Below are 27,492 nucleotides of genomic sequence, written 5' to 3' on the forward strand. Positions count from 1 at the left end.
CAATACTTGCCAATACATGAGATGCTTTGTGGTACTGAGGAGGTTTCTCTACATTTTCAACTCAACAAAAATAAATTAAATTGAAAAACATAATTTTGTGACTCATCCGGTATGTTAGTAATAATGTCCACTCACTCAAGGGTTTCCACATGCACATGCTAATATCTTAAGTGTCGCACACTTGTGATACATACAGTATGAATAGAAGTCACACAGCAGTGACTAAGGTTGCTGAAATCTTGGATTTCAAGTGAAGTGAAGGTCTTTAAATCGTGGCAAGTGCTGCTGGTCTCAGTTTAAAAGGTATGTTAGTGCACAAACAGACACTGTGTGGTCAGACGACTGGTGGTTTGGGATGTGGGGAAAGGGGGAAAAGAGGGAACGAGAAAAGGAGGTAAGGGGCAGAGAGAGAAAGTAGGAGGAGTGTGTCTGGGTGTGGGACTGTCATCCCATTGAGGGGTGTAGCTGTGGTGTTTTGATCGAAATCCAGCAGATGTGGGAGAAAAGAGAGGGGTGTGAGAGAGAGAGAGAGAGAGAAAGAGAGAGAAAGAGAGAGAGAGAAAGAGAGAGAGAGAGAGATTTCCACCCACCCAACAAGGAGACACACTCATAAACAGCAGACAGTCGGAGCGAGAGTCAGAAAGACACAGGATCTCAGGGCAGCAGCAGTTCAAACAGCGAGGGAGACAGACACAGAGTTTCACTGAGAGAAGATGGTTTATTAAAGGGGAGGAAAAGTCACATAGACACACTCCAACATACACACACTAATAAACACAGTGTTCCACCCAGACAGGCAGGCAGGGACAGGCTGAACACAAGAAATACTACCATTAGCTAGAGAGGAAAAGTCTAATAAGGACACACACACCTCAGCTCTCTCTCCCTACGTCAGACACACACACACACACGCGTGCCGGTGCTGCTGCTGAGTGTGCGCTACGCAGCGCGAGGAGCAGGGCTGTTCGACCCCAACAAGTGGAGCATCAGGGAGGAAGAAGCCAGCGTGTGGATGGATGCCTTTTGCAGACTCAGTGGCCTGGACCCCCTGTGGGTGAGTCTGCGATGTGTTCACTGACCCTGAACTCACATTTTTATTTTATTCATTGTGTGTTTTTTTGTCTTGCCAAGAACAGATAATGTATTGACCACATTCAGTTCAGCTGTAAAGAGTTTGATATTGTGGGTATGTCAGCGAGTTTTTATTGTCACAAATTTCACACTTATCTGACGTGAGCCAACTTCAATTGGCAAGCTATAATGTAAAAGTTAGTTTTGTCTCTCTGAGCCTGAATTATGAGCATCCCCTGTTAGTTACCTATTTTAAATTCATAACACAATGGGATCATTGTGATCTTTTGCGTACTCTCTATTGTTAACCTGTTAAATCCTTACCATTGATGGGATTAAGTGATTAATACCATTAGCATTAGCCACATTAGCAAGTCATCCTTGTGTCATTGGCTATCAACTATGCAACTCATTCGCATTAGACTGGACTTAGCTGTGCATTGCTTCATAACAGAATAACAGAATGAAAAATAATAAGCTTGTGTCTAGGGGAGGAAGAGGGGGGAAGGGTTAACCTAAAATGTTAGCTGGCAGCGCTCAGCAGTCGGGGAAGAAAATCCCCATAGTATACCCTGACCTTCTCGGCTTGCAGCCTGTACAGTGCAGCAGTGCACCAGAAATCTAACCTAAAGCAAGTATGAATGGGACAGTTTACATTTGATGCGTGTCAGAGTTGCCGTCACTCTGCTCTGTGATTCAGCACAGTGAGATGCTGAGAGCTGCGTCACACTGAGTGAACTGCTGTTTCTTGGAGAGGCTTTTTAGTCTTGTACATTAGCAAGCCTCCACATTCTGAATTCCGGCTCGAAAGTGGGAGAGTGGCCCCAGTCCAGCTGGAATGCCAAAATTATTGAATGCACTCGCTTTCAACATGCCTGTTTCCCCCTCTTCCTCTCTGTCCCTCTCTGTTTCTGTTTCTCATTATGGCCCTTTCACTTTTTTTGCTCCTGCAAAACCTCAAAACAATGGCCATCGAACTTGTGGTGAGAAAGTGAAAGTGAACTTGTTTTCCATGCAACGCTCATTGCCATGAAAGTTCAAAGAACAGATGCGGTGTTCTCAGCCTCACATTACATCCATCACAAAGGACAGAGGATGTTTGTTTTTTTGTCTCATGCTGGCTGAAAACTACTTTCAGTTGTTAAACGTAGTAATCAACCTTTCACATACTTTTAGGATGGCGTCATTGCTTACTCACAGCCCTAGGGTATCATTGAGGATTTATTTGGCTGCACGACTGAGCTGAACGTGCACAACCAGATCAGCAGAAGAGGTTTGATCCAGAAACACAGACGTGTATGCAACTTTTTTCAGGGTGGACAAATTTGAAAAGTGACAATTTAGGAACCAGGAGTGTATTGAGTTTCGTTATTTTTAAATCGAGCCATCCTGTAATTTGCCAAACAGGACCAAGTCTAGGTGACACTGTCAGGAGTGATTGATGCCCTCTAAAATTATTGTCGTTAGATCACACATGCCACATACTCACATTAGACGCATACTGCTGTTTTGCTCACAAACCAGTGCAAGATTGTATACATAGAACCTATTAGCAGAATGAATTTAATTTCAAAAAGGGGTTATTAGGCACTGAATTACTCTTTCAAATCTACATAACTATAACCCTGATCATGGCCCTCTAACCCTTAACCCTAAACCAGGACTCTTACCCTAACCCAGTGAAATGGGACATTGAGCAGATTTACTTTCACATCGTTGTGTTTGTCAGGTAAAAATAGACACCTAGCATCGCCCATGCTGTTGGCATCTACTAGTTTACTGCAACTCCTTCAGCCAGGGGTGAGAAACAGGATAAGTATTGAGCAAAATGCACAAGAAAGTGCTTGGCGAGATGGAATTCATACATAAAAGTGGTCCGTTCATCCACTTGCCATTGACCGCAGAAGTCAGAAGAGTCTGCGAAAGTAGCCTCCCACTCACTGCCGCTCAAGAGATTTATCACTTAAATGGATTTTGATACATCAGTGCTCACAGAGAACACTGGTATACTCTGTCCAAAATGGCGCGCTCATTACATAACCAAGAACACCTATGTTATGAGGATTTATGTGAGGATTTCTTAGCGATCCTGTGGTGAGCCAGGCTCTTATGTGCCAGCTCTGATGGGAATAGGTATCCTACAGTCAGACTGTGATTCAGAACCTTTGTGGCTCCAGCGGCGGCAAACACTAGCGATTGATGGTAAACTTGAAATTAATCACTGCACATGCCGGGACATGCCTCCTCCCGAGCAGCAGCAGCATCTATTCGTGCAAAGAACGTCTCACCTGCCATGGTTCGCCAGGCAAAGGGCTCTGGGTGGACAGTCGTTGCGTAATGATCCTGCAGCTGCCACCAATTGTGGCCTCTCTCTCTCTCTCTCTCTCTCTCTCTCTCTCTCTCTCTGTCACTTATCCCACTTGGGAGTCTACCAGCCGGGCCAGACTGCTCCGCCATGCTAGAAGCTTTTAAACCACTTCCTGTGGTGACTCCGCAGGGCAGCCTCGTTAGCACAGCCAGACACCCTGCCCCTCATTAGGCCAGTGAGGTGATAAACAAGGGGAAGCAAGACAACAACAAGCCACTTAGCTTCTGGTCTTGTTTTTTAACCGAAGACGACCTATCCTGCCCCTGGCACTATTACATAATGACAAATGCTTGGTAGCTCTTGCACAACACACATCGTCTGCATGGGCTTTTACTATTCGTGTTTATAGGCTACATTATGAGTATAATCCTCGACCTCATATTTTAACGTGCTGACAGCTTTGCGTTGTTCGATTAAAATGAGCAAACAAGCCAGAGATGTCGTAAGACAAATTACAAAACTGACTCAGCTTTTTAGCAAAAAAAGGCCTCTTCCAACTCACACTCTCTCAGGATTGGGCACAGACACAGTTTCTGTTGACTTGGCTGTGGTTTCACTCACCACTGCCTTGATGGATGAAAAGTAGGACCTGCACCAAGTCTGGATTCTCAAGACTTGGCCCTCTCCTGCTATGTCTCTCAGATGATGGATACAGTCTCACAGTTTTACCTCAGTTTTTTGACTCTCGGGCATATTGTCTTGATCTGAACTTTTGACTTCTTACTCCCTTTTGTAGGACTGGAACCGTACGTGGTACACAGCCAACCCTGATCTGACCCAGTGCTTCCAGAACACAGTACTCGTGTGGGTCCCCTGTATCTATCTGTGGCTGCTGGCCCCCTTCTACTGCCTTCATCTCTACTGCCATGACCGCGGACGCATTCGAATGTCCTGCCTCTGCACCGCCAAGATGGTGAGACTTCACACAGACTTTGGCCAGTCTTTACTCTATTGTTCAGGGCTTTCCCATGACTTAAGTCAGACACAAAAGCAACATTTCTGCCAGATCACAGATATCAACAAAAACATACTGGCAAATGTGACTGTAGATCCCAGAAAGTTCCTCCAATCATTTCTTTCCTGTCCTTTTCAGGTGTTGGGTTTCCTGCTGGCCTCCTTTGGCTTCGTGGAGTTCTTCTACATCCTGCTGGAGAGGAGCCAGGAGATCCAGCAGCACATGGTCTTCCTACTCAGCCCCATTATTCGCAGTATGACTGTGGTAAATACAGTTGCTCTTTCCTAATTTTTCTACTCGCTTTACCCCATTCTTTGAGCCGTAAATGCTTCCACCTTTAAAGTACCTTTTCAACATGGATATTGGCTTCTGTGGCTTTGAGGACTCATTCATCTGAAACATTGTAATATATGACTAATGCATTTACTCTCGAGTATAACACAAAAGACAAAAGTGCTTTTCATACAGACCAATGAAATCTGTATGTATGCCCTTTTAGACCTATAGGCTGCCAAGGAATCATGAGTTCTACAGACTCCCAGTGCACCCATGATTTATGTAGGAAAAAGCCTTAACTATTGAGCAATGCCACTGATTTGTAGCCGTAATCACACATCTGAAACCCCTCCTGCGTTGCTCTGGGTAACAGAGAAGTTTTTGGGAACGGTTCAGCATGTGTCCTGCTGGCTCACATGTCAAAGTGCAGACAAATGAAAGGATATATAGTGAAGCTACAATATGTTGGCCAGACACTGAGGTGCAAAGATGCACAACCAGAAATAGATTTATCGTGCTGCAGGCAGTGCAAATATTACATTACCCTGTAAACACAGTCTGTATTTGACCATCCTTCATCAGAGTGCACAGTACATATGTAATGACATCAGTTACTATTTGATGTGGAATCAGTGCACGTACATACGTGGAAAGTTTCAATACGATGAAAAAATGTGATCAGTAGGTGCTGTGCAAGCGAGAGACTGTATGTCATAAAGAAAAAATGCATATAAAAAAGCATTACAGAAGTTTTTATAGGCCTAGTCTCACAGATCACAGGCAAGTCACTCATAAACTGTGTGCACTTATAGTGCTTTCTCCACTCAAGCTTATTGAATCAGGTTTATTGTTGATGCTCACATCCAAATGAGCTGTTCACTGGTGGCAGCACTTTGACAAATCATATGCTCTAAATGAAGTTCATTTGAATCTCTCTCAACCTTTTGGTTCATCCGTAAAAAAAAAAACCAAACCGCTGAATACAAAGGTGAAGATACACAATTGTAGTCTATTTTAAACATAATTACACAGAAAGGTCCGGTCTTTATATAGGCTACAGGTGTGCTGTTGGACAAGAGGATTTGACGCCAACTTCTTTTTTGAGCGCCATTGTTCTGACCAAAACTGTATTTAAGGTGCAACGTGTTTAATTGCAATGCATCTGCTGAAAGGCAGAGAAAAGATAAAGGACAAACCAGTCATTCATTTTTCATCGCAATAAGAACCTGAGGTTTTGCATAAACAAAGCCATATCCAAAGTATGCACATTGATTTCCTCAGGTCTGAAGAAAAACACCACAAATAACTCAATGCTTCAATCCAAATCAGTCCAAGACCTGTGCAGATTTTAATCTGTACAATTGCTGTTTGTCTCTTCTCCATCCAAATCTCTTGAATTAAACTATAATGCTCCCTCTACCTGGATTAGTTTGGCATATAAGGTGGGCGGCAGTGCAGTATTTATAGAAGATAAGGCCTAGTGTGCAATCAAAGATTTGTTTTCAGTGGCTGGTGTTGATGGAAACAACCCTGAATGTTTCTCACTCCCACTCATTTTCGGCAGATTTTAAATGATACTTAAATGATGAGTAGGAGCAAAAAGAAGAGGGGCGCAGCTCGCAACATGGGTGGCATGGCAAGCTCAAAATGTTGTTTATCCTCAGCAGAAGTTGTGTAAGAAATACAATGGACTACGAGGGTGTTGAGTTCATATAGGAAGGGTTGCTGTATCCCAGTGGGTCTCTAAAGCTGACGCACAGAGTCGTATAGGTTTACTCACAAAGCTTCCTCTCTGTGCAGCCTTGTAAAGGTCCTGCACAGTCTCACTCTCTCAAAGTCAGACAGCCTTTCCCACCTGTGGTCTCCTCAGACTCCTGAGTAAATACCAGCACGTGTTTGGGTAAAAATACACTGAGACGTCTCTTGTATCGAGGGATATTTGAGGATATCGTTTATCACAACAGGGGGGGAGAGACAGGCAAAAAACAGCTACTAAATCATATTACATGCTCGTCTTTAAATCTATCTTTGTCAAAAGATGTAATTTTCCTGATGCTGATTGTAGCCACCCACCACCCGTTCCCTGGGTGCAGGCCTGGAACACTGTGCTCTTGTTGCTCTTACCAACCTGTTTTGTTGCCCTTCAACTCAAATTGATGTATGGGAACAGTTCTGCCCGACTCCGTCAGCCCACGAACAAACCGTGGTCACTATTGATGAAAAGTACCCACTCCACACTGACTATAATCGGCAATACCATGACGTAAAAACTCCTATTCCTTCCCTAGCACTGCACACTTCCCATGTAATTATAAGGTTTTGATTCCAGAGTGATGGACTTAGTTCCACCCACTGACTCGCACAAACAGATGGGCTGATGGTTAGCAGCAATATGGCAAGTCAGGCCGGAAGGCTCGGAATAGAAGGGTCCTTTCCCGAGGTCAGCTTTACGTTCTCCCCACATATGTTAAGGTTTGGGATTGGGGCTGATGCAGCCTCAGCCTCATTAGTCTAGGACATGAAGTACCAGCAGTTTGGGACATAAAGTTCTAGCCGTGGGCTTGGTACTACTGACTGTGGGTCTGATATGTGTGGGAGATATGCCTCACAGAAGGCTTTACATCTTTTCATTGAGTTGAGCAAAACTAGGGTACAGTGTTGGAATATATTTAGCTTGTGAAAACTTTATTTCAGTACTCATTAAGTGCTGTTTTATTTGATTTAAACATCACTTAAAGAGGCAGTCATCAATATTTTCAAATAGACAATGGATCATGGGTATAGGTAATGTAACAGATATCACTCATAGTGATGACAAAAAAGAGAATTACCGTCAGACTCTTCAGTCCCCTGAGCTCTGTGGAGCATTTTAGCATCTTTCAGATGGTTGTTTTGGTTTTACGATCAACAGCTTTGCTTTTCAGTTCACCATTTGACAAAGCTATTGGTAGCTGGTTTTAGAAAGATAACTCAAGGATCCATCCTCCTGCTCAGCAGATGGACGATGGTAGCAACTTGCTGATAAATATAGCGTAGCATTATGCATTTGAAGAGGCAGACATTTCCCTGGGGAAAATGGAGACCAAATTAGAGCTAAAAGGAGATTCAATAAGGACTTACACACAACTCTAAATGCACGCCAATGTTGCTTCTTGTGGGCTGATTGTGTAACTAAGCAACATTTTCCTAACACGTTTACCATATCAACTTTGAAAGTTGATGAAAAGTTGATATTTTGTTTACAGCTTGTTGTGTTACACCCAAGTGGTTAAAAATCAGTTAATTCAGCTTGGGTTGAACAACAGTCAATATGTATGCATTTCAAGAGCTGCATTGTTACTAGCTAGAGTACTTTCATTCATATTTTCAGGCCTAAAGCACATCACATTCTTGACTGTCCATGTGCTTTGAGTTCACACATTGTCCCTGTATTCACATCCCCTCTTTGCCTCCAACATCCTGAAGAGGACTGGAGACTCTAAATTCCCCATAGGTATGATTGTAAGTGCCTGTCTGTTTGTATTCCTCCTTGAATAGATTGGTGAGTATCAGAACAAATAGAATAAATAATCACCACCAACAGAAAAATGACAACCCTGGATGTTGTTTACATCAACCAGAACACACATGTTCACCTTCTTGGCCATATCAGTGTGTTGATGGGAAAATCTTACATAATTACCTGACCGCTAAAGTTTATAGCAGGACAGTGCTGTGGCTCATCCCAGAGTAACCAATGTGGTACTTAGAATGGGATCTACAACCGCTTTCTCCCCACTTGGTGATGAGCTGGCATGACGAAGTGACGTCTCACTTGGCCAACCACTCAAAGAGGGACCAATTAGAGTGGTTCAACAGCAGATACGTGACTCCTCTGAGGAAAAAGAGATGAGTCCAACCACTGAATCAGTCCTATTTCTGAGAAAATATAACCGTATAGTTTGTTTTCAAGAAAAAAATATATAGCAGCAATAAGCAATGTGTGTATGGCATGTGGCATACCATACATGTGTCATTTTTTTTATAGGCGGACGTCAGCCAGAGCCCATCTGTGCCTGTGGGCAGGGAAATCCCAGAAGCTTAAGTTATTTCTCAAAACCACCATCAGCTGCATTAGATCATACCGATTATACTCTCTATGCTCTGCTGAAAGTGACATCACTAGCTAATACGGGAGGGGGACTGTTTTTTCTTTCTTCAACTCTATTAAAGGTGCAATATGTAAGATGTTTGGTTGAAAACATTAAACAATAAGCTAAAACTATCAACAGAGTATGAAGAAATAACAGCGCTGACATCTAGGTACTGTGTTGCAGAGATATCCACTGAAGTTAGCATGCTAACAAGTTAGCAACAGCCTGTTGCTCATTGCGCAAACGGCAGCTATAGTTAACATCAGTTACTGCTTATTCTGGTGATTAGCAGGCTCGTTTGAGTATGAATTAAACAAGTGGCTAATTCATACATGTTGCACCCTTTAAAGTGGAGTAGTACCAAATGGTAATTTAATTGATAAGAATGTAAAAAAAAAAAAAACGTGTCTCTTTACTTAACATGCACCACAGAAAGAAAAGAGTTTGGTTTGTGGCTTAGAACTGATAGTAACTATGATCCAAGTTTCATTTGTTTGAGTTAAAAATGAATTCAAACTTGGAAATGATGTATTCCATGTCTGGCTGTTCATAAAACGTGGCATCACAGATTTGAGTTTTGGCTCTCTGCTTTCTAGCTTTTGAGCAAAGTTGCTTCTTCTGTTGTGCTGCAAGAACTGCATGTGAATTCTTAAATTAAGTCGTCCTGTACCGCTGTGTTTGTCTCTCTCTAGATCTTGGCCTTGTGCATCATCCAGTTGGAACGAGTAAGAGGCTGTCGCTCCTCCGTGTTCCTCTTCCTGTTCTGGGTCTTGGCTGTTGTCTGTTCCCTGGTGCCTCTCAGAGCTAAGATCCAGCTGGCCATGGATGAGGTTTGTCTTCAGCCTTTTAATCTGCAATTTAATAGAAACATCATCACCGTGTCCTGCTATATGATGTGGCATATTCCAAGCATCCAGAAACCTTTCAACAATACTCTCAGAGCTGAAGTGAATGTGTTGGTCACGTTTGAACTCGCTGAACCTGCAGTGTGAAAGCAGAGATATCTAATCAGGTCTGATCCTAGCCATAGTCTAGACACAGCTCCAGCAGCACAGCTTGAGATATACCCTGTGTCAGCAAAGTGTTTCTATTTCATCCCCCAATTTTAACCAAGGTAACCTAAAGTTAACCAAGTGTTGGAGGATGACACTGCCAATTCTGGTCAGGCCCGTGTGTGTTTAAGTTTTCTTTTTCTTCCTGTGTCTCCTGTCAGACACTGCAATCATTGTTGTACGGGCTAAGTTTCTATTTAGGCACACGTAGCCGTGGGGCTGTCGCATTTGCATTTCTATAAAAACACACAAACACACACATCCATATTTCTGTTTCATCGTCCTCAGTGTGACATTCCCACACTGCTTGGGGGAGAGTAATGACGGCCCTGGGATAAATGCTGGTGAGACATGGCAGCCCAGGGTCAGACCAGAGGAACGTCAGCGCTGTGTTTATGGGCCTACACTGCTGTAAACACAGCCAGATGGAAATCTATGCATCCGCACATAATGCGAGGCCATTTAGAATTTAGTCACAGATGGTTTCATTTCATACAACCACACTCGTGCACATAGGATAAACACGTGACCACCCATATATCTATCCACCCTATCATATATCTTCATCTTAATTAACCAAATTCATACGCCCGGGTTCCTTTTCATCAATGTCTCTCAAGATTAAATACCATCCAGCGCATCTTGCTTGTCACGGAAGTCAACGGTACCATGAAAGTCAAAAGTCAGACTGGCACTAATAAAGACAACTTAAAAAAAAAGTTAATAAGACAGAGAATGGACCACTGCACCTTAAAAACAATAACAACAAAGTTTCCTCAGTTGCCATTGACTTTTTACTCAAAAGCTAACAATGCAATTCCAGTAGAAAGAATAAAATAGACTTAAATAGACCTATTGGCTTTCTTAACAACAGCTAGCAAACAAGAATCACAGGCTACCACTCGCCTGTCTGTAAGGTAAATATGAAGCTGCAGCTAGCTAAATAAGCCAATTAGCTGAACTTAGCACAAAGACTGGAAACAGAGGAAAAGGCAGGGCTGACTCTGCCAAAAGCACCTTTATAACTCATTAATTAACATGTCATACACTATTGTGTGTTATGTGTTTAAGTAGTAAAAGATCATGTGCACAAAAAGAAGGTGTGATGACAATATTTTGTGATTTTATGCACTGACATTAACGTTATACTGTGAGTCTAGGCTATGTCTATTTTTTAGCCAGATGCATTAACGTGAAAAGTAAATGAAACACAGGAGAAATAATAAGTAGGATTAGGATAAAAAAATATAGATGATAATGAATACATAAGGAGGTGGTGGTAGGTGGACTTGTTGCATTTGGGGAGAGCCAGGCCAATAGTTCCCCCATTTCCAGTCTTTGGATTTCAGATACCTCCTCTCTTCAATTCAAAACTGAACTTGAAAAATATAAAGCACAGGAGAAGAAGAAGGAACATCAAAAACAAATAATCCCTGCAAACATATCGGTATGAAATTCCTTTTCAATGAAATAGATGAATAAATCTACATATTAATAATGTTTTTTTTTATTCCATGGCTGGTATGGGTCGGTGCAGTCTCTTCAACTCTGGTCACAAGTTAAAAACGTATGCCCAATTTCATTCTTTCCCTAGTTAACCCCAGGGAGTATCAGTTTTCTAAAACAGAACTTTAAAACTGAACCGTTGGAAGGTGTTTTTGTACGTGTTTATGTCTTTTACAATGTAATACCATAAATGCTGATACCTGCACCACTGCAGACCATTTGCTCTCTGAGAAAGTCTTCTTTTCTTGTGATTAATGTGAGAGGTGAAAGGACCAAAGTGGAGCAGCACAGCTCAGCCCTGTTTCCCTGTCAACTTTGTCAGCTCACATTTACATTTACAGTTTAAGTATATGTGACACATTTTCTAAATATTTATAAAGAAAGTGTCTAATTCACATCTCAGCGTTGATGGCATGAGTTGATAGAGTTCATCATGTTTGTGGACCCTTGGCCATTCTTAGTTGCTTGACCTACTTTTTTCCCACCCACTCTCCAACCATCCTGACCCTGTTTTTTCACTGTGTGGCCGGATCCGTTTGGCTCCTTCATATCTACTTTCTGGGCACAGCACCACACTTTTCAGAGAAAGTCATTTTTACTGTTTACCATGGCTCTGATTTTCACGCATACCCATGCTGCTGCACAACAGGCTGGCTGTGGCAGTGGCGTTGACCCACTTGTAAACAATGCCTCTGCCAAAACCCACAAATTCTGTACGTCAAGAATAACATGCGAGTCCTACATTTCACAAAAGTCTCAGAGTGGTTAATATCACAGCTGCTCCCTTGATTGAAAGTAAGGGTGCTGGTTTGTAAAACCACAATCTCCCTATTTACAGATACGGGCTCTTAGCGTGACTGAGAGGCAGCTGTAACCATCGCTTCATTTGTATAAAAGTTACTCATTAAATACTTTGGGTTTTCGCCCTGATTTAGCTTAAAGGTCCAAAATACTCTTTATAGTGTCTGAGATCTCGGCGTATAAACCATATCCTCTGCTATACAATGTGTAAGCATGGGAAAAGCCATGTAATGAATTTAGTGTTGTTGTGAAACTGCACACAAAGCCACAGTGAAGATAAAATAACACTGCCTACCACAGGATGTGATTTGTTAAGTAACACTGGAAGAGATGAAACAACCAAAAAACATGTTGATCCTGTTGAGGAACCTTATGTCCTGATGCAACAACAATGTTATTTTTCTGCGGCATGTGCTCGGCCACGAAGCCAATTAATTTTGTCGCCGGTTTAAAATAAAAGTCGAACTCACGCAACTCGTCTGGAGCGGTTTAAAACAAATAAGATGACGATCTCTAACCAGAAGATTCTGGTTTTTTCATCCATGTAGCAGCGTCCTTAATCTGTGCTTTCTCATTCCACAGGGTATTGCGTCTGATATCGTACGATACCTCGCCTTTTTCTCCTACTTCACAATCCAACTCGCCCAACTTTTCCTGTGCTGTTTCGCTGACCAGCCTCCAGAGGGAAAAACCGTCTTGGAAAAGGTAGGCAGAGGAGAATGTATCCCACTTCCGTCAAAAACACTCCAATCCAGTACCCAGGAAAGAAAATGCCTGAGCAGCTATCTTGTGGTTTTCAACTTTTGTTGTTCAGACACTTTTCCCTTTTGGAGGAAATGATGTGATTCACCTCCCTCCCTCCTTCCTCTCCCACTCTCACTTCACCGCTTTTGGCTTCCTATGAGGGCAGTGTGAATGAGCGTGTGTGTGTGTTTCTCGTTGTTCTCCCTGCATACCTTCGACGCAACTCACTCACGTCAGCGTTGGATATCATCGCGACCGCTGCTCAGAGCGCGCGACCACACAACAGCACAAGCAACACCTAATACAGATCTCACTGTCCCATCAAACATGAGTTAGATGGAAGCGATTTCAAGCCCAAAATAGAACGGGTTTTTTTTTTCCGCAGGTCAGCTGACAGGTGAATGAGAATAAGCATCCGATCGATCAAACAGACGTGTGATGTAATATTTCCCTGGTGACAAACAATCAAAATAGCTGGAAAAGTCCCTAACAAACTCTTGGCCGGCGGTGAGGAGGCTGAGGGTGCAGAAGCCGCAGTCTGGCGTGGTGGACACACCCATTGGTCGTTCCTTGGTGTGTCCTCCTCTTCTTCCTCCACCACCTCCTCCTCCTTCCCTGCGCCCCACGCTCTGGTCAGAGTTACTCACAGGAAAAGAGGATGAGGAGCGAGAGAGCTGGTAATGAAGACAGCAAACACCCTGGTGAGGGGGTGGCAGGGTGGAAAGAAGCCATTAAGAATGCGTGAGAGGACAAAGTGTGCGTGTGTCTGTGTGGGTGTGTGTGTGTGCTTGTGTGTGTGTGTGTGTGTGTGTTTCCCCTTGTCGGACGGGTTTTTGATGACACATTTCCGCTCTGTCTGCGCTAGACCTCAGAACGTCATCCTCACCCTGTGCTAACACTGACACTCTATTTATTCCGTCCTGTGGGAGTTCATGGCCTCTGCTCTCCACAATGGACCACCTGACTGTATACCGCTGTTTACACATATTAACAGTCTTAAACACACTCCTCACAAATGCACCTTTCAACCATCAAAGGGCGGCCTCTGTGAAGCCGCGTATTTCTCGAAAGCCTGTAAGCGTTGAGAGATTTACTGCGAAAACAACAGTGAGTCTGGTCTTTAATCTGTTGCAGAATCCCTGTCCCGTCAAGGATGCCTCCTTCCTGTCAAAGATTCTCTTCTGGTGGTTCACCGGGTAAGATGGTTCTTCAATACCTACTAATTTTTAGTCTTCGGCTGACTCACTGTAGCAACAGTTTGTACTTGTTTACAACAATTTGTGTGTTTTGTTGACGATTATGTGTGTGTGTGTATGAATCATCTCCTCAGGCTTGTTGTGAAAGGATATCGCACCCCGTTGGCAGCGGAGGACCTGTGGACCCTGAGGGAGGAGGACCAGTCAAACAAGATCATGTCTGAGCTGCAACAGGACTGGACAGCTGAATGTGCCAAAATTCAAAAGTGAGAACTGACAATTAACATATGGCAGCTTGAACAGGACTCCACAATGGACCACCCGACTGTACACCGCTGTTTACACACATTAACATTCTTAAACACACTCTCCGCAAGTGAGCCAATCAACCATCAAAGGGCAGCCTCTGTGAAGCCGTGTATGTCTCGAAAAAACAAATATTCCTGAGTTTGGTTTATTACCTCATTCATATTGTAAATGTTACAATTCTGAGTTTCAATGTCTTCTTCAAAACTACACAGCGCCCCTTTAAGTAGGCATAATGTTTACTTGTTCACAATCCAAGTTAAGTTAGTCAGAACATTTATGTTACGTTTGCTGATTAGAGACTGATCCAAAAGTAGTACACAAAGATGAAATTCAACCCAATGATGGCACAAGAGGAAAACTCAGAGCATTACCAATGTCAGTAGGATTCATCCTCTGGGGAACATGAATGTTTGCATCAGATTTCATGGCATAAATAATACATTAATGTCAACCTCGTGGTGGCACTAGGGGCGACAAAATCACTAGGGTTCACAATCTGGGAACTATGAAAACTTGACCCAAGTGATGGACCAACTGATTGACAGACCACCATCGGCAATATCTCTAGCAATTTTGCTAGTTTGGCTAAAAAGAATGAGCAAAACAGAACTCGAGACATCCTGACTTTTAGTCCCACATGTGGGTCGAGTTCCAGGAACACTGGGTCCTTCATTTCCCATAATGCAACCACAGCCTGATTTATATACTTATCTTTCAAACTCCAAGCCCCCCCCCCCAGATTTTATGTAATGAATTCTTTGTGTCCAAACCCAAACCTAGATTACCATAATCTGAATTACATCATCAGTGTTATTTTGGTAAACTTAAGAAAGCTCCATGTAAGTCCACAGAAGACTCAAAATTTGTGAAGTTCTCCTTTACTGAGCTAACTAGTAGCTGTGTGAAGAACTGTGCAGCAGAAGACTGATCCTCACAGGGAAAACACATGTGCAGGGCATGCGTATGTTGTCTTTCATGTTTCCCCTGACTCACGCGGCTTTCTATTTTGATCCACAATACAGCTCTGACTATTGTCACAGCTTAACAGCCAAAGAATCAATTCCATTTTATTGCAGCATGGCGCTGTTGAATTGATTGCTGGAGCAGAGCACTACTTAGCCATCACTGAGGTAAATTGAAATTCAGGACGTCTAATCCAAAGGAGTCTCTTGAGGACATACGGTACCGTAATGCCGTAGACAATAGCCCTGTGTCATTTTCAAAGCTTGTTAACATGATCCAGCGCTTTGAAGAGCCTTCGTTAAGTCCAATAATTATGTCAGCGAATAATGCTTTTTACTGCCGCTGGCAAATTCTTGAGTCCATCAACAACAGTTTTTTTTCTTTCTTTACAGTCTGTTTTACATTAAACAACTTGAAAGGCGCCAGCACCATGTTGGGGCATCACTGACACAGCTGTCTTGTCTATAACTGCATTCTCTCCCTCTGGCAGGCAGGAGAAGGCCTTGGCATCGGGTGTGGCGCTGGGGAGCCGACTGCAAGACCAGGCTCAGCTCCTCAGGAAGCTGCAGAAGGAGCAGAGCTCCGGCTTCTTCCTGCTCAGGACACTGGCACGCAAGTTTGGCCCATACTTTCTGACCGGCACCCTGTGTATCATCTTCCATGATGCCTTCATGTTCGCCATCCCCCAGGTGCTCAGGTGAGACTTGAAGGACGAGTGTGCCGAGACCTAAATCTGCTCTCAACATGACTGCGACAAGAAGCTGTGGTGTGATTTGCCAGTGCTGAGAGATATTAGCTGTATCTCAACCCAGAAGGCTCAGGGGTATTTGGTTTGTGGTGCAGACAGCCCCCAAAATAACAAGATAACCCACAAATGCCCTTGTGTGTGCTCACTCTGCATGAAGACAGAAATCAGGCCGCTGTGCTTTCATAACAAGAGGTCCCAATAAAGCTGCTCAAAAGACGGTTACTATTACAAGAAACTGTGTCAGTATGTTTGGAAAGAGAAGAGTTGTTGTTGAGTTTTTTCAAATATAACTTTTTCAGCGCTCGGAGTCCCACAAACCAAATGGCATCGAGCACACTGTATTAAGGGGAGCAGCAGCCAATATTCCCAAACCTCAGCTCGGACTGAAAATACCTGGATGGACTGCAATCCGGGCGATAGTAAAAAAATAGCTTTTATTGTGTTTTTTGGGTTGAACTGTCCAAATCAATTTCAAGCTTTGGGTGAAAAAGATGATATATTCCTCGGAAGACAGTTTAAAGGAAAATGGGTTAAGCTGAATGTGGGAAAAACAAAAATACCACAGTCGCAATTGTAGAAACCACTCCTCCGTTATCACCTCAGATATCACCTTCATTGTCCAATTTTCAATGAAGTGTGACACTGACAACCCAACAACAACAGAAGCTGGCAGCAGCGAAAACAGGTCATGGCTTCACCCGCCACCCGCCGCACCATCCCACTCGCCAGACTGGAATGTTGTTGTTGATGCACAGCACAGAATCAGTGGAAGTGTTAATTACGGTCGGGGAGCTGTAAGCAAGAAAAAGTTAGACGAGGCCTCAGCCCTCTGTGCTCCAGTGAGGAGAGGAGGACGGGCGGTGAGCGAGAGGGAGAGGAGGCTCTAAATGGCAGAAATGTCGTCGGACCACAATAAGAGAGCCGCTGGCCAAGTGTTAGGGCAGTCCGGCCACAAGCTGAGCACTGTTGTGCAACCTAGTCGGCCGGCAGCCACAGCAGTGCTCCAAGGCCATTGGTTTGGGGCACACAATGGAAGTCCAATATTACCAGATTGAATAAAAAACAATCATGTTGACAGGGTAAAAGCCTGTCTGTGTCCACTTTTGATTTGCATCATTCACTACTTTCCAGGGAAACTCATACGTAGCGATGAGGTTTTGAGTCATGACCCTTAAGTGCACTCAAGTTCCAACAAAAAAAACGGCCTAAGATCCAAACACTTCTCTTCCTCCACAGTCTTCTTCTGGATTTCATGAGAGACGAGGATGCTCCGCTGTGGAAAGGCTACTTCTATGCCACTCTCATGTTCCTGCTGTCCTGCCTCCAGTCCCTCTTCAACCATCAGTACATGTACACTTGCTTCACTGTGGGGATGAGGGTGAAGACGGCCGTTATGGGCTTGGTTTACAGGAAGGTGGGTAAATCTGTATCTGTGGCCGTGTAGCCGCTAACCTCCAGACACGACATAAATTACGCTTTAAGTAGCAAAAACAAAAGCGTCCCTCCTTCCAGACAGGAAAATGGTACACACAGATGATGAACAGCTTCTACTAAGATGAATGATTGTCTGAAGGGTTTCACAGGGGTGTAAATTTACAGTGGACACGCTGCACTGTGGGCTAAAACGTCTCTGTCTCCTTTGTTGTCAATCCAGTCGCTGGTGATAAACAGCGCAGCCAGGAGGACTTGCACTGTGGGCGAGATTGTGAATCTGGTTTCAGCAGACACTCAGAAGCTCATGGACTTTGTGGTTTACTTCAACGCTGTCTGGCTGGCTCCCATCGAGATTGCTCTCTGTCTCTTCTTCCTCTGGCAGGTATGTCGAAATGTAGTGTTTTCGCAACACGACCGCGTTCCAACTGAAAAGCCCTTGACAACAGTCTCTTTCTTTTAGCATCTCGGGCCGTCGGCTTTGGCTGGGATCGCCACTGTCATCCTCATCTTTCCACTCAACGGAATCATAGCGAAGAAAAGAAGCAAGCTGCAGGTAAAGGCCGTTACAGGAATCCTTCACACTTTCGCTCCAGTAGCCCTGACATCTGGCACGTCAGGTCAGGGATGCCACAGCTGGTTTAGATAGTGGCTGAGGAGCCGTGTGGGTGTTTGGCCTGGATGGTACATTCTCTCTTGTCCTTTTGATGTCTGCCCCATATAACTTGTTTGAAAAACAATGAAAGGAAAGAGTGGGCAGTAGGAAGACATATTTTTTTCATTTCTTTGGAAAAACAACAGAGGGTTCTGTAAATTTGGATGCCAATTTAATCGAACTTAGTCTTGAGTACGGTGACCACACGCCGGGCCCTTTGTTGTTTCCTTGTCATAAAAATAACGAAAATGTAACAAGCTATAAATTCTTACAGAATTAAACAAGTTCCACAATGTTCAGGAAAACTGCTACAGCTGTAACAAGGGCAGACAAACCCATGTTCACAAATGCATGTATTTGCTGTGGTCTGGTAATTGCGCCCTAGTTTCAACATTGTGGTTTTTTAAAAATATTATTTTACATGTTAAAACCTCTTTGTCTGCTCAACAGGAGATTCAAATGAAGTTCATGGACAGTCGCATCCGGCTAATGAATGAGATCCTGAACGGAATAAAGATCCTGAAGTTCTACGCCTGGGAGAAAGCCTTCCTGGAGCAGGTTTTGGGCCACAGGAGAAAGGAGCTCAAAGCCCTGAAGAAGTCTCAGATCCTGTATTCCATCTCCATCGCATCCTTCAACTCCTCTTCCTTCCTGGTAAGAGCACTAAACAAAAAACATTTTTGGCTTGAAGGAGGCTGGTAATGTCTAATATTTGTCTAACTTCAAATAAAATTCAATGAGAAGACCAAAGTGAGTGATTAATTGATTCCGCTAACCAAAACCTGATAAATCCTTTTACTCTGGGCCGACTGCCCTTCCATACCACACAGCTATGCTAGCTTGGTGAACCTCATGGTGGCGGTAGAAGAGAAGTATCAAACAGTTGTCTGTCCAATACTTATTTTGTGTCTGGACCAAACCAACAGACCAACAGACCGACTTTGCAATCCCAAGAGCCATGCTGCGAGCGTGGCAATGAAACAGAAAATGAAATGATACACTTGTGACCTGTTTTCAAAGATTCCTGTCTTCAATCGGAATGGGCTCGGGGCTGAGTGCCACAGACAGGGCGGGGAAGTCAAAGAGCACCAAGAGACAGTCTAATGCAATGCTGTTGATTTTCGTCTTTTCATGGGTTTTATTGACAATTAAAGAAATTGAGAGTAACACCAGCCTCATCCTTTAAATTGTGTCTCTAAATATCACCCATCACACAAGTCTTTGCCTGTAAAGTTCATATTTAGCATCTTTTTCCCCCTCCTTCAAGATTGCTTTCGCCATGTTTGGAGTCTACGTGACGCTCGATGACAGGAACGTCCTGGACGCACAGAAAGTCTTTGTCTCCATGGCGCTGATCAACATTCTGAAGACCCCGCTCAGTCAGCTTCCATTTGCTATAAGCACGACGATGCAGGTACGTGACACTTTAATTTCATTCGCACAAGTTATATTTTCATGGTCCCATATGATGCATATAGGTTAGCTAACCACGGACTCTGTTTCAGGCTATGGTTTCACTGAGACGTCTGGGAAAGTACCTGTGCTCAGAGGAACTCAAAGCGGACAATGTCTCAAAGGCTCCATTGAGCTCTGGTAAGAACCCCACCCATGAATAAATGAATAAACTACTATACAGCGCTGTTCAATTTCACCAATTTCCACAATTTGTTCCCCATACTGCCTGAAAAGTACAGGCTGTCATAATCAATAAAAGCAGACCACAAGATTTTGTTGTTTATATCTGTGAAGTACCACAGCCGTGTATGGATCATGTGCACTGTCACTTCCTGGGTCCCTGGCTGACTGGTAGACAGGGTAATTATAGGATGTTTCCATTTAGTGGTCGAACATAAATCACAGCATGAATTCAGACATATGATTCAGAGAGAAATGAAAAAAAAAAACACTGCACTCTTCTGTCTGTTATCTGTCAACACTTCCTAAGACAGCTTGTGAAAAGGCAACGGCTCTGTAATTTGTATGATTAAGCAAATTCACTTGTAATTACGCCCAGGCTGCACTCTGACGAGTAACTTCAAGGGGGAAATTTTGTTTTGAAAGTTTGTTTGTCACTAAGGTTGAAAGAACACGTCCTTTCTTCAGTGTTTATTGCAGGTTTGGTTCGTTTTACTCAAGCTTTCTTTCTCATTTAGACGGGGAAGACGTGGCGATAGAGGACGGCACTTTCAGCTGGTCCTCAGAGGGCCCTCCGTGTCTGAAAAGGTAGGAGTTAGGACAGACGAAGGACTAAATCCGCAATAAAAACAAATGGAGTCTTACAGCAACAATTCCCCTCCCTGTTGACAGGATCAACATCCATGTGCCGCGGGGCTCCCTCGTTGCTGTGGTCGGACATGTGGGCAGTGGAAAGTCCTCTTTGTTGTCCGCCATGCTTGGTGAAACAGAAAAAAGAAGCGGCCGCGTCTCTGTTAAGGTGCTGAGCTCATGTTCCACGTGCAAGCTCTATTCACAGTTGCGGGTTTTCATTTAATAAATATTGACAGTCTCCCTCCTGACATTGTGTCTTCACAGGGCTCGGTGGCGTATGTGCCACAGCAGGCCTGGATCCAGAACGCCACAGTCCAAGACAATGTCATATTTGGCCGGGAGAAACTGAAGACGTGGTACCATCGAGTGCTGGAGGCCTGTGCACTGCTGCCCGACCTGGACATCCTACCAGCTGGAGATGCCACAGAAATTGGAGAGAAGGTAATAAAGATTTATGTCAATGCATGAGATTGTCTCTTGTATTAGAGTCTCTTAACAAGTTTTAACTAAACTTAATAATAATTGTGTTCATGCAGGGACTGAACCTCTCAGGTGGGCAGAAGCAGAGGGTGAGCCTGGCCAGGGCGGTCTACAGAAAGGCTGATGTCTACCTCCTGGATGATCCGCTGTCTGCCGTTGATTCACATGTGGGCCAACACATCTTTGACAAAGTCATCGGGCCAAAAGGAGTCCTTAGAGACAAGGTAAACCGTGTAACCTGCACTGTGCAATCCAGCCTGTTCAAATTAGCTGCAGGGACAAAACATGGTTTTACAACACCTAAACCGCTTGACCTGCGCTATTGTTGTCATAATATGGAAACCGCCACTTTGCTGACATTTTTGTTTTCAAGAAAGCCTTAATTTAGTGTTGGATTGTGCTTACATCCTATTTTTCGGACTTGTGTGGCTTGCTTTACAGACCCGCATCCTGGTGACCCACGGGATGAGCTTCCTGCCGCAGGCTGACCATATCCTCGTGCTGGTAGATGGAGAAATCACAGAGAGTGGCTCCTACCAGGAGCTGCTCAGCCGCCACGGCGCCTTTGCTGACTTCATCCACACCTTTGCCAACACGGAGCGAAAAGAGAGTGCCATACAGAGAGGTGAGGAAAAAATTACAAAATAAATAAAGACAATGTTCTGGTCATTTGTGTCTTTGTCGGGTCTTACTGTGTGCGGTAAGAAGGATCGATATGTCCAAAAATGAAGAGTTAGAATTGAAAAAGCGAAAAATTGTGCTTTTCTCATAGCCGGCTCCAGGAGGTCCAATGCTCGTCTCAGCATGGTGGACTTCATGCCGTTCTCCAGAGACCTGTCACAGGAGCAGCTCATCGGGTACGTAAACAAGCTTTTGAATTGTAAAACTGTCACGAACATGTCTGGCATCCCAGGCATCTTTTTTTTTTTCTTTTTTTTTTACCTTACTGACTTCTTGCCTCTCCATGACCTCCAGGGGTGACACCACTAATACCAACCTGCAGAATATGGAGCCTGTGTCAGAGACTGATGAGGATCAAATACCAGAGGACTTGGGCAAACTGACTGAGGTTGATAAGGCCCGCACTGGAAGGGTGAGTCTGAAAATGTTTTATGACTTCACCTCTAATTGTGTGAGACTGGAGCTTAGCTGCACTCCCCTTTGTGCTAAAAAATGATTCACATCTTTAACGCTGTACTCATTATTATTTAATTATATTAATATAGGATCAAGTGACTACTTGTATGTATAAATAGGAACCACACATAATTATCATTGCAGGTCTCCTTACCTCTTCTGAGCTTATGAGCACCTTTCAGCTCATTGTTTTGGTTATTCTGCCAACAACTGTGGGGTTTTTGTTCACTCACGCCACTCTAATAGCATGTTTGTTTTGGCTGATGCAGGCGGCTGGTTTTTGTCTACCTGCTCAGCAGAAAGTTGCAAACAAAATTTTGCTGGTGAGCATAGTGGAGTTCAAGCAGCTAACAGGCAAGATATTTTCCTCAGGAGTTGGCGGAGACCAAAAACAGAGCCAAAAGAGAGTGCACATTGGACCTGCATTCACAAAATGGCAACTCTTAATTAATGATAGTGTTTCCTACCAAGCCAGCATATAAACTTTAAAAGGTATCAGTGTTGCTGCTGCCACCAATTGGCAAAAAACTCAGTTAGTGCAGCTTTACTAAACCAAAATTTCTTGTGACTGTCTTTTTACAACAGGTGAGGTTGGAGATGTACAAGAAGTACTTCAAGACCATCGGCTTGTCCATCATCATTCCCATCGTCTTCCTGTACGCCTTCCAGCAGGGCGCCTCACTGGCCTACAACTACTGGCTCAGCATGTGGGCTGACGACCCCGTTGTGAACGGCACCCAGATTGATACCGACCTGAAACTAACCGTGTTTGGCGCACTGGGCTTTGTACAAGGTCAGTTAGTTTCATACTTGAAGAAGCATAAATAAAATAAAAGACAAGGGACTTATGTAACTTGTGTCTTTCCTCGCTCTTCAGGAGTTGCCATCTTCGGTACGACTGTCGCCATCTCCATCTGCGGCATCATAGCTTCTCGCCAGCTGCACATGGACCTGCTGATCAACGTGCTTCGCTCTCCGATGTCTTTCTTCGAGTGCACGCCCAGCGGCAACCTACTCAACCGCTTCGCCAAAGAGATCGACGCCATCGACTGCATGGTCCCCGAGGGCTTGAAGATGATGCTGAGCTATGTCTTTAAACTCATGGAGGTCTGCATCATCGTGCTGATGGCGACACCTTTCGCGGCTGTCATCATCCTGCCTCTGGCTTTCCTATACGCCTTTGTCCAGGTACACTTTCTCCTAAAACTCACAACTAAGGACTTTGAAACTTTGTTTTCTTTGAGAGCAAAAGCTTGGTTCCATTTCAGCGTGTTATTGGAAAGCTCTGTGCTCCAAAACCAACCCTGCTGATTTTGACGTTCACTTGTGTTTTGCTCTCCACCTGCTGACACAGATTTGACACACATTCACTTTGAATTATGGGAAAGCCCTCAGCGCTCCCCGATGGTTTCGCTCATTAAAGCCAGTGTTTTACTTTTCCACTGTGGGCTACAGAGCTTCTACGTCGCCACATCCTGTCAGCTGCGGAGGCTGGAAGCTGTGAGCCGCTCACCCATCTACACCCACTTCAACGAAACGGTGCAAGGCGCCAGTGTCATCCGGGCCTTTGGAGAGCAGCCCAGGTTCATTTTGCAGGCCAATCAGAGGGTGGACTTCAATCAGACCTCCTACTTCCCCCGATTTGTGGCCACTAGGTAAGACAGTGTTGGACTTATGCATCCATTTTCTCCGCTCATGACGGACGGTGATGATTCATAGCACCAAGAGGTTCCCACGATTGCTTTATGTTACATGGTTAAACAAAAGAACTCCTGGCTTTAGCAATGAGGGCACATCTTGGAGCTCGCCTGCACACAGCTAAATCAATGTTACATCCACAGGTGGTTGGCAGTCAATCTGGAGTTTGTGGGTAATGGTGTGGTCTTAGCTGCTGCCATTCTGTCTGTGATGGGAAAAAGCACCCTGAGCCCAGGCATCGTTGGTTTGGCTGTGTCACACTCCCTCCAGGTACAGTTAGAGGCTCTGCTCGCATGCATACTCAAACACATGCTCATAACACAAAATGAAAGACAGACTGTTTCACACACCACGCAGCACTGTGGGAGTTGATCCAGTTGCGTGCTGCATGTGGCAATTAGAGGCTAAACTTTAAAAAGTGGAATATGAAGGCATGGCTTTGCTCTGTCAGCACGAAAATAAATCATTGCTTTTGATATTGCAGGTGACTGGAATCCTGAGTTGGATCGTCAGATCCTGGACTGATGTGGAAAACAACATTGTGTCTGTGGAGAGAGTCAACGAGTACGCTGATACTGCTAAAGAAGTAAGTGTTTCCACCGTTCACTGAAGTCAGTAACAGATCCTTGCTGAGGAGACTTAATCCAACCCAATACAACAAGAGGGCCTTTTTGTTCTCTACTTACCCTGTGTTATTGTCTCATTCAGGCCAGTTGGAGTATAGAGGGCAGCTCCTTGCCACCGGCCTGGCCCAACAGAGGAACTCTGGAGTTCCTGGACTATGGGCTGCAGTACCGTAAAGGCCTTGAGTTGGCTCTGAAGGGCATTACCTTGAATATTCATGAAAGAGAAAGGGTAAGTCATCTTGTAAAATATAAACAGTTTGCAGTCTTAATTCCTGGATCACTTTAATTGCTTCTATTGTAAAATTATGTCGTAAAAAAAATGAATTCTCTATCTTTTCTAGGTAGGAATTGTGGGTAGAACAGGAGCGGGGAAGTCCTCACTTGCCCTGGGAATCTTCAGGATCTTAGAGGCGGCAAAGGGAAAGATCTTCATAGATGGAGTTGACATTGCAGAGATCGGACTCCACGACCTCAGATCACGCATTACTATCATTCCTCAGGTACGGCTGTAGAAATAACAGAAAGCGAGGCCTGGCTTTCATTACATAAACTGTTTGCAATGACTGCGATCCAATGCTGAATAAGCCTGTCTAAGCTGTAGTAATCCTGTTTCAAATATGGACAGTTTGGTGATGAATAACATCTGCTGTCCTCTCCCCCAGGACCCCGTGCTGTTCTCAGGCTCCCTCCGGATGAACCTCGACCCCTTTGACACCTACACTGATGAGGAGGTGTGGCGTTCGCTGGAGCTCGCCCACCTCAAGAACTTCATCTCTAATCTGCCCGACAAACTCAACCATGAATGCTCAGAGGGAGGAGAAAACCTCAGGTACACACGAGTCTTAAATCTAATATATTATTATGAGGATATCCACCCACATAGGACAGAATCTAACATTCAATTATTTCCCCTCATCTCTCTCCAACTCTTTGTCTGCGCAGTTTGGGTCAGCGCCAGCTAGTGTGCCTGGCCAGGGCTTTGCTGAGGAAAACCAAGATCCTGGTTCTGGACGAGGCAACAGCTGCTGTGGACCTCGAGACAGACACGCTCATCCAGTCAACGATCCGCACACAGTTTGAAGACTGCACTGTCCTCACCATTGCTCACCGCCTGAACACCATCATGGATTACACCAGGTACAATACATTACAATCCACTCAGTAGTTAATTTTTTGTGTGCTGTGAACTGAAGGGAAACTAATGATAATATGGATCAATTTTAAAGGTCTCATATTGTATAATTTTTTTTTTTCATTATAAAGCCAGGCTAGATGCTATATAAATACTGTTAAAGTATCAAAACGCTCAATCCACGGAGGCTATGCACACAGCCCATATTCAATATTCAGAAAGTGTGCCTTTAAACGAGCCATCAGGACTTCTGCAAGGTTGTGATGTCACAACTTTACAGTCACTTTACAGTTACTGCAAAATGTGTTATTATTTTTGTCATTTAAGAGACTAAAAATCAATGATATTATTTCTTAAGGAATTACTTCTTAGTTCCAGCTCTCGAGTCTACTTTCAATTTTTAAGCTCAGTAACAAATTATTATGTTAGATCAGGTGAAATAAAAATTGCTGGGTCTAAAACCAGTCTTCTTCTTTCCTTGCTGCTTCACAGAGTGATCGTCATGGACCGAGGCCACATTGTTGAGATGGAATCTCCAGCCAATCTCATCGCACAGCGGGGACAGTTCTACCGAATGTGCAGGGAAGCTGGGCTGGTCTAGTTCTTCATCGGGTTTCGTACCATGGAGCTGGTGTCCTGGCGTACAGACGTGGCACCTTATTTGCGTGGCTCTCGAAAACGTTAAACCGGACCATTCCAAGCTTTGTGGCAGCTCAAAACTCATCTCCCCATGAAGGCATTGCCAATGAATCTCAAGAGATGCGGCTGCTGACGAAGTCCATATTTGTTGTTTTTTTAGCACACACAGCCACGCTGTCATGTGTCAGGAAAAAAGACATTGTTAACCTCAGATGATGAACATTCAAGGGAAAGATACGGTGGATTGCTGAGTCTTCAAGCTATAAATATTGTATATAGAGCAGCGGGGTCAGTTTATTCCGTAAAAGGATTAAGCCAAGAGCTGGAATGAAAGGGTGCCACAAATCTTAAGGCTTTCATTCTCTTTTTGAATGAGAGCTATTATTTTTGTAGTTTTTGTACGTGTTATAAAGCACATGACATATTTTTTGATGTTGTCTCAGGCTTAAATGTTGATGTTTACTCATATTTTTTTTAGCCTTGTATACGAAAAAAAGAAGCTGTTTTGTAACTGTAAATTGATAAAAATCTATTCTGTCTTCTTGTCCCAGAAACTGGGACAGGAAATACTCTGACACACTAACCTTCAAAAGGTTCACCCTGGCAAACGCAGGGGAAGTGAGGCTTTTACAGCCTTCAGAATCGGAGCTGGAAGCAGCCAATTTGGAGTTTTTTATATGTCGGGGAGAAAGAGGGAAACATTGAAGTGAGCCAAGACATAAGCAATCGTCCAACTATGTTGTGGCTGTTGTTTATTTCTGTCTAAGTAAACACATAAAAAGTCAATACAGACCTTGCTGGTCAGATTTAACCTGAACGCCGGTAGTGTAAAACCACCACGAATGAGGAGAATGCCTCCAAACAATAGTGATAAATCTTTGTGTGATTGTCGCTCTGCCACCACCACACAACTCAGGCCATACACACATATGCAGAGGATTAAAAAAAAATCAGTATTGTTCTTTTGGTGCTGACATGACAGACTGTAAATAGTCCACGTTGACCTTCAATCTCAATTCAAAGAAAGAACCTGATGAACTTTTCAAAAGAGAAGAGGCATTTACTGTTTTTGTCTTACTGGTTTAGACAATATAAGAGAAACCCTATAGTTTATTTATGTCATATGACAAAATGTCAAAGTGTCCTTAAAGTTCTGAGGATTGTACTATATTTATACTTTTTATAACAAGCTTGTTCATTTTTCACTGACCATTTACTGTTAATGTACTGTCTTGATCCATACTTCATGCTGGATAATAAAGTTTATTTTAAACTTTAGTATTGTTATGCTTGAATTCATGTCT

The 27,492-nt window shown here is 43.8% G+C and overlaps 1 protein-coding gene and 1 long non-coding RNA gene across 2 annotated transcripts; one reads left to right on the plus strand and one right to left on the minus strand.

The window, feature by feature from the left end:
- Positions 1-610: 610 nt before the first annotated feature.
- On the plus strand, positions 611-27,466 carry abcc6a (ATP-binding cassette, sub-family C (CFTR/MRP), member 6a). Its single transcript, XM_030434829.1, has 31 exons — positions 611-1,054; positions 4,176-4,352; positions 4,533-4,658; positions 9,496-9,633; positions 12,745-12,867; positions 14,041-14,102; positions 14,237-14,368; positions 15,865-16,071; positions 17,359-17,536; positions 17,777-17,938; positions 18,017-18,109; positions 18,659-18,862; positions 19,476-19,622; positions 19,714-19,801; positions 20,362-20,431; positions 20,516-20,642; positions 20,741-20,917; positions 21,013-21,180; positions 21,398-21,581; positions 21,729-21,813; positions 21,932-22,049; positions 22,679-22,886; positions 22,971-23,281; positions 23,549-23,748; positions 23,935-24,061; positions 24,276-24,377; positions 24,500-24,646; positions 24,759-24,917; positions 25,080-25,246; positions 25,360-25,554; positions 26,042-27,466. The coding sequence occupies exons 1-31, from the start codon at positions 1,013-1,015 to the stop codon at positions 26,148-26,150; spliced, it is 4,533 nt and encodes a 1,510-aa protein (XP_030290689.1). The 5' UTR covers positions 611-1,012; the 3' UTR covers positions 26,151-27,466.
- Positions 20,777-21,786, minus strand: LOC115592264 (uncharacterized). Its single transcript, XR_003986099.1, has 4 exons — positions 21,649-21,786; positions 21,362-21,540; positions 21,022-21,226; positions 20,777-20,888 (listed from the first exon to the last, which is right to left on the minus strand). It is a non-coding gene; the product is annotated as an uncharacterized LOC115592264 (long non-coding RNA).
- Positions 27,467-27,492: the final 26 nt, after the last annotated feature.

This window comes from Sparus aurata, chromosome 1 (assembly GCF_900880675.1).
Source record: "Sparus aurata chromosome 1, fSpaAur1.1, whole genome shotgun sequence".
Lineage (NCBI taxonomy): Eukaryota > Metazoa > Chordata > Actinopteri > Spariformes > Sparidae > Sparus > Sparus aurata.

Excerpts from the sequence above, each read along its gene's own strand:
- abcc6a (XM_030434829.1), top strand. The coding sequence starts at position 1,013 with ATGGATGCCTTTTGCAGACTCAGTGGCCTGGACCCCCTGTGG. Across the intron at positions 4,353-4,532 it reads GCCTCTGCACCGCCAAGATG|GTGTTGGGTTTCCTGCTGGC; the intron begins GTGAGACTTCAC and ends TGTCCTTTTCAG. Across the intron at positions 25,555-26,041 it reads ACCATCATGGATTACACCAG|AGTGATCGTCATGGACCGAG; the intron begins GTACAATACATT and ends GCTGCTTCACAG.